Source organism: Malus domestica, chromosome 08 (assembly GCF_042453785.1).
Source record: "Malus domestica chromosome 08, GDT2T_hap1".
Taxonomy (NCBI): Eukaryota; Viridiplantae; Streptophyta; class Magnoliopsida; order Rosales; family Rosaceae; genus Malus; species Malus domestica.
This window is the reverse complement of record NC_091668.1, coordinates 8,904,340-8,911,730: the sequence shown is the minus strand read 5'-3', so window position 1 is coordinate 8,911,730 and position 7,391 is coordinate 8,904,340. Positions and strand designations below refer to the sequence as shown.

The window sequence follows — 7,391 nt, the reverse complement described above, 5'->3', positions numbered from 1 at the left end:
CCCACTCGTACTTGCGCCTGATGCGTTATGTTAGGGTCCGAGAGGGAGAAGTTTCAGTTTAATTCTTAAGGATATGATATATGGATGGTACGTCTGTCTACTCATTTTTATCATGGGTGCACCTATTGTTGACCTAGTTATGATTAATATATTTTATTCGTCTAAAAGTCATATCCATAATTGTTGAGTTTCTTTTATTATTAATAAGATTTCATACCTGCACAATTTGAATCGAATTGGAGATTGTTTAGTGATTTATATATAACACAAATCGATCTTTTGGTAACGAGTAACATCATCAAGATGAACTGTTTCATTTATTTGATGTATATGGATGACTAACACACAAATTCATGATTTCTGTCTAGCTTAGATGATGATTAAAATCATGCACGATTTTGAGTCGCTATTGGACGAGAGTTTCTCCCATATCACCAACTAAACACATGAAAATTGTTCATCGGAAATGTAACGGAATTTCTAAATACATGGCAGGTGATTATTTGACAATAATACTATCGAGATTAAGACCTGGTTGGATAAGAGAATCCGTCTATATTTACGGTTAAATTGTTGACGCTTGAACCCTCGTCTCTAAACCAACCCACGGTCCAACACTCACCCTCCTGCCATAGCTGACCTCTAAACTGTTAATGCGCCACGAATAATTGCATTTACATGAAATTCTTGCTCTGAATGGATAATTACCAAATTTACGACGACCAGAAGCACTTGTCAACCAATCAGTTTTACTCTTTTACCCCTCCAGTTTTCTGGTCCTGTTGTCACACAATCAACTAATGAGTAAGGCATGCTGTAATCTGAAGGTTGGCAATTCAGTAATTACCGAATGAGAAAAAGGGTTTTGAAATTCAGCTTCTGGAACCTGAGAAATGTGAAAATGTTGAATTTAATTGAATCAAAAGCCTCAAATTTTTACCAACCAAAGAGAAACAGGCAAATCTGATCACTTTTGATTTCCTATATAAACCCCATAACCCTCTCATGCTTTCTCATCACCTTCTCACACATTCAAGCGTATAGATTTTTTACAAGGACAACCCTAGAGGAGCAACAATGGCTTTGAGTTCTAATGCACAAGGGTTCATCCTCCTCCTAGCTGCTGCCTCTCTGTTGGCAGTGACTGAGGCCAGAACCGTCGTCGTTGGAGGGTCTGAAGGCTGGCGTTTCGGCTACAACTACACTGACTGGGCTCTCCAAAACAGTCCCTTTTACATAAATGACCAACTAGGTTAGTATCCTTTAACATCAAAATTCTCTGTGCATGACATCCTTTCTTGAATTTCAATAGACATGCTTATATTTATATTGCACGATAACATATTAACATGGCAGTTTGTTTGGTTTGTGACAATGATATTGACGCATTATCAATGACAATACCGATGGTTGGTTGGACATACAGATGTCCATTCCATAGCTCGATATTATTCCATGCATGCATACGTACCTCAACTATTTATGCTTATGTGCATGCTCTTGGTTTAACTTTTGCAGTGTTCAAGTACGATCCACCGAGCGATGCGAACTCCGGCTACAGCGTATACCAACTGCCGAACCTGTGGAGCTACATCAATTGCGACTTCAGCGAAGCCAAGCTGCTGGCGAATCAGATGCAGGGAGGTGGCGACGGTTTCAAGGTGGAGCTGACTCAGTGGAGGCCATATTACTTTGCCAGTGGTGAAAAAGATGGCAAGAACTGCAAGGATGGGCTGATGAAGTTCTTTGCCGTCCCACTACCACGTTGGAATAATTAAACCCAGAGTTTGAAAACACACAAATAAAACGTCCGGGAAGAAGAGACGGCATACCAAATACATTATACACATACATCCACCAGATTGATACTATGTGGTTCAATAATTCTGGAGGGTTTTAAGTAAAAATAAATAATTTCCCCAATGATACTTGTAGGTGGAAATTTGCTTGATTAATTTGTCTTTCTTTGTTGAGTTTCATGTTCGCAATAAAGATGATTTGGTTTGTTTGAAATTTATCTTACGTTCCAGTAAAACAAAACAGAAAAAGAAAAGTTCAGCTCAAGGAAAATGTTCTCTTGCTAGCTAGACTATTTGAATCTTTCATATGTTTATGTTGTCAGACTGTGAATCTGAATCATTGATTACATTTACTCTGGTCTAAATGATTAGTTCATATTTAACATATCTGGTCCTCCGAGCATTACTCAATATGAGATTTCTAAGTAAGAGTTGAACTGTCTGTATCCGGCACTCTCTCGTTATGGTTGGGACTCATGATCCTAGCCTCGTTTACATTGCGAGGCGCCATACTATAATTGTTATAAAATACTAATGTTCCAGTCTGGCTTGCTTCTTAATCCAGTCAAACCAGACTTGGCTTGTTTCTATGATGAGTTAAGCTTCGACGATTCAAATAGGAACCGAGTCGAATACTAACTCGAATTGTTTCTAATCGATTTACAACCCTAATCGCATCCGACATTCTCTCTCATAATGGGTGGGCCTCCTGCATCTTTGTCTCGTACAGGCTACCTCGTATTGTAGTTATGCCTTTGGCCTTATGGGCCTTTTTAACAGTCCAGAATTTTTGTAACAGTTTCTTTTACTCATATGACACACATCACATTCAAGAAAGCCTTTTCTACGATGGAGGTTCGGCATACACATTTAAAACATGCAGACCATGCATTCATGAATTGCTTATACAAATCCAAAAGTGCTTCTGTAGAAGCAGAAGTGGGGAACACGACTTTTCAATGCGAGTGACAGTTTGCTTTCCCATCAAACCGCGCCAAAACAAGGTGCCGCTATTCGATCGTACGTATGCTTTGTTAGCTTTTCCCCCAGTGGAAGAAAAGATGGTGAAAAGTCCTTTCGTACTTAGTTTTCAAATATATTAGAAGTCAGTGGTGGTGGGTGTTAAATCGTTTTTCAAAGAGTTTGAATTTGTTTTTATTTGGAAACATGAAACATATTGCAGTTTGATTCTGAATGGTACAAATCTCAACTCTTGAAGAAAAAAATCCTCAGTTCTCATGTCATTTGTATTGATTTAATGGTTGCACAAGTTGTGGAACTGATCCGGGCAACCAGAATTGCGCGTTTTTAATTCTGGTGCACACCAACTAGAGAGTTCTTTAGGAGTGTATCCAGAGTAGAAGACGATACTTTATTCTCGTTACCGATAAAAAATCTAGTTTCCATAATATTTTCCATTCATGTATGATTGAAGATAAATAAATGGACTCATTTATGTATATAGTCAATTTCTTGGAAATCTTTACCCAATTTATTTGTTAATTAAGATGTAACAAATAATATGCTCATTTTTCCATCAATATTCAGGTCACACTTAGTATTATACTTAGTATTATTCTAGTGGTATTTCTTTTCATTTGTAAGTGAGAGGTCTTAGGTTCAATTCTCGGCAAATGCGAATTGGAACCACATTATTACTAGCTCATTGTAAGGCTTAGCCCTTTAATGTAGATGATATTGTTATGTTATAAAAAATAAAAAATTAATAAAATAAAAGATCAGTTAGTGGCTTCGCCATGACATTCTACCATTCCGCGGCAGAGAAGACTTCGGCAATAATCAAACCCAAGATGTACTATATAAAATACAAGTTTAAAATTCATCTCCAACCACTAAACCACTCCGTGGTGATTAGCCGTTAGCGTTCGTTGGTATTGCATAATAATACATTCTTATCCTAACTTTTCTTCCGTGTATCAATTCAATGGATGAACACAACATGCTATAAACTAATTATATTCTCTCAGCAGCTGGAATTTCATTAGCTACCAAAATTGTTAATATATTATGCAAACGTCTAGTCCATATTTATACCTAAATTCCCACTCATACCAAATTAGTTACGGCAAAACTGGCATACGAACATATATTACATGATTAATTCACCGCTCACACAATGTTTTTTATGTTAGTACGTGTTCCTGCGACAGACAATCTCAAGGTTCTGAAAAATTGTCATACGAACATGTACAACATGTAAAATTGTCCGAACGATTTGATCAACACTTTGAAAACAAAAAAAGTAATTGAATTACAACAAAAAAATCCATCGGGCATCTAAAATTATGAAAATCTCAAAAATTAAGTTGATCTCGCCTCAATAGGAAGATTCCACCGAAGCTTCATAGACAAGAAGAATGATCCACACAATCGAACACATTCGCCACAAAGTTAGATTTTCGATAAATGTGACGAAACGAGATATTCTAAAATCTACTTGCCAGTATTTTAAATCATCTCAACAATATCATATGTCAGTGAACAGAAATTTTATATAACATCCTCCACTTTCTTGTCTTTTCCATTCAGCTTCCACTTGTTCGTTGGTGACAGGCTGGAAACACCACTTCCAACCGAACTACAATTTCATAATTTCAAATATTTTTTAAAATTATATTCATTGGAAAATCTCACATTTTTTTGCCTCTGAGAATTAATCGAAGCCAACATATTAACAAAAACATAATCAGAAAATTAAAAACATGATTAATTTAATCTATGAAGCTCCGAAGGCTCTGAAAATGTTGTCGCCACGTAATCTCTAACCTCCCTAGCGATCACGTCCCTCATCGCGTCCCAAAACCCCGACGGCACACTCTCATTATTCCTCTGCTGCTCCCCCACCATCGCCCCGCCGCTTCCGCTACCAATCCCCGGCGGTGCCAAAGTCAACTCCGTCAACGGGTCAAACTCCATCGACCCATTGGCCAAAGATCCGGAAACCGAACTCGTGCTCATCCCCTCATTACTACTCACATTGCCGCCGCCGCCGCCCCCAAAACTACCACCCTCCGTTAGTTGATCTCCCCTGACCCTCCGCTTCAACGTCGAGTTCCAGTGATTTTTCACCGCGTTGTCAGTTCGACCCGGAAGCAGGCGGGCAATGGTGGCCCACCTGTTTCCGAACCGAGCGTGTGCGGCCAAGATGGTCTCGTCCTCGGCCTGAGAGAAGGGTCGATGCTGGACGCTGGGGCTTAGCTGGTTGCACCACCTGAGCCTGCACGACTTCCCAGATCGACCTTTTATGTACCGGCTTATCAATGACCAGTTTCTAGGCCCGTAGCGGTCGACGAGCTGGGTCAGGACCCGGTCCTCCTCAGCGCTCCACGGGCCCTTGATTCGTTCGGGCTTGTTGGGATTTCTCCGGAGGGAAGACTCAGACGAGGAAGTGCCGGAAGACGAAGTAGATGACGAGCACATATTCATCGCTTCCATGGAAATAGTGATGGTGTTTGTTCGAGCTGAGTGAGGAGTGAGTGCAAGAGAGAGAGAGAGAGAGAGAGAGAGAGAGAGAGAGAGAGAGAAAGGAGGAGGAGGAGTGAATGAGAGAAAGGTTGTGTTTTGGGTGTTATATTTAGGGGCGAGGTGCATGCACTTGTGAGCATTTTTTATGGAAGATAGAGAGGGGAGGAGAAGGGTACTTCCACGAAACTGGCGTTTGTAAAGTGGGCGGGTTTGCTAACTTAAACCGAGTGCGTACATGCGCACCCCTTGTTTTATGTCATCGTATATTTATTTTTCCGGATTTTTTTTTCCTTCTCTGGAGCCTCTGGTTTTGTTCATTTACCATTTCGGGCTTCCCCCGATATATTGAGACAATGTGAGCTGTCATGTTTTGGGAAAGGATCTCTTTCCACCAAGTCTATAAAATCACATAATTTAAACTTTAAAATTTGATCAAACAATTACAAACATAAATTCTTTTTAAAAATGATAATAATTTTAAACGTTAGATCAAATTTTAAAATTTCGAATTGTGTGTCTTGTTCAACGTGATATTATCAATCAAGTTTATGCAACACGTGAATTTTGTGTAAATTAGGCAGCGAGGTCAAATCAATCCCTCACAAATTTATCGTATGTGATTTGTCTTGTCATATAATAATGCTGAACGGTTTGAATAATCTAACTAAAATATGATATGTGTCCAGAATTAACACTAACTTGCGTTTTATGCATGTTATTATCTAGATTTAGAGCTGCTCGTGTTCTAAATTTCTGATATATATCCTATATGTATATATTTTAAGGAAATTTTAACGAAAAATTTTTGGTACTGTTTACTTTAATGAAGAATCACATTTTTACACTAAAAAATCAATCATTTTACTATTTATTTTACCATTTATTTTACTCTTATCGTTAAAACTTAAAATTTTAAAACCCTTTTGATTAGTTTTTCTATATTTTAAACTAAAAAAAATTAGAAATGTAACTAAAACTGAATTAATAATTTAATATAAACCACGTCTGATTGGGATCGGTGATTGTGAAATGTTTGACTTATTTTTGTAGTATTGTCTTCGTAATGAATCATGAAGGTTACCTCGTATGTACCCTCCTCTATAAAAGAGAATACAAAACGTGAATGATGATTTTTGTGTCACCAAACTTCGACAAAAATATTTGGACGAAAATGTTTTCAAAATCAAAAACTTCAAAGGCATCCCAAAATAATGTGTCAAATACGGTAGGGGCATTTTCATCATTTTAACAATGCTTTTTTAATAATTAATGTTTTGGTACTTTTTTTTAATTAGTGTCTCACAATAGGCTAGCAATAATGTGATTTAATTTCTCTATTTTTAAACACATTCAAAACATCTTAAGAGACATGTAATGCCGGTTATAAAAAAAGTATTTCGCACACAGATAATAATTAGATTAAATAAGTTGTCAAATGAATATTATTATTTTTTAACAAACGATACTATCTACACTAAGGGGAAGGGGGTAGGCTTAGCCTCACAACGGGTTAGCAATAATGTGATTCAATCAGTTGTTTATTAAATATTATTTTCTCTATTTTTAAACACGTTCAAAACATCTTAAGAGCGCGCGTAATGCCGGTTATAAAAAAAGTCTTACGTACACGGATAATATTGTGATTAAATTTATTGTCAAATGATTGTTTTTGTTTTTTTTAACAAACAATATTATCTACACTATGGGAGATGGGGAGGGGATGAGCTTAGCCTCACAATGGGTTAGCAATAATGTGATTCAATCAATTGTTTGTTAAATATTGTTTTCTCTATTTTAATGTAAATTCTATATAGACCGATTTTATTATGTGAATTCAACTGCTTTAATTGGTTTATGAGAGGTGTTGATGCACAAAATCAGTGAGGACTTAGGTACAACAGAAACTGTTAAGTTTTTTACTTTCGCTAGATTGCTTCGGTCACTAATGTGGATAAATATTTAAATGGATAGAGACAGGGAAGCAAATACAAGATGTACGTGGTTCATCCAGATTGGCTACGTCCACGGAGTAGAGGAGTTCTCATTAATTGTGAAGGGTTTACACAAGTACATAGGTTCAAGCTCTCATTTTGTGAGTACTAGTGA

The 7,391-nt window shown here is 37.3% G+C and overlaps 2 protein-coding genes across 2 annotated transcripts; one reads left to right on the top strand and one right to left on the bottom strand.

Annotated features, from left to right (window-relative positions):
- Positions 1-1,020: 1,020 nt before the first annotated feature.
- Positions 1,021-2,013, top strand: LOC103441289 (early nodulin-like protein 2). Its single transcript, XM_008379978.4, has 2 exons — positions 1,021-1,252; positions 1,519-2,013. The coding sequence occupies exons 1-2, from the start codon at positions 1,078-1,080 to the stop codon at positions 1,776-1,778; spliced, it is 435 nt and encodes a 144-aa protein (XP_008378200.1). The 5' UTR covers positions 1,021-1,077; the 3' UTR covers positions 1,779-2,013.
- Positions 2,014-4,292: 2,279 nt separating this feature from the next.
- On the bottom strand, positions 4,293-5,667 carry LOC103441135 (uncharacterized). Its single transcript, XM_008379837.4, has one exon. The coding sequence runs from the start codon at positions 5,409-5,411 to the stop codon at positions 4,527-4,529; it is 885 nt and encodes a 294-aa protein (XP_008378059.3). The 5' UTR covers positions 5,412-5,667; the 3' UTR covers positions 4,293-4,526.
- Between the last annotated feature and the right edge of the window lie 1,724 nt (positions 5,668-7,391).

Excerpts from the sequence above, each read along its gene's own strand:
- LOC103441289 (XM_008379978.4), top strand. The coding sequence starts at position 1,078 with ATGGCTTTGAGTTCTAATGCACAAGGGTTCATCCTCCTCCTAGCTGCT. Across the intron at positions 1,253-1,518 it reads TTACATAAATGACCAACTAG|TGTTCAAGTACGATCCACCG; the intron begins GTTAGTATCCTT and ends TAACTTTTGCAG.
- LOC103441135 (XM_008379837.4), bottom strand. The coding sequence starts at position 5,411 with ATGCACCTCGCCCCTAAATATAACACCCAAAACACAACCTTTCTCTCA.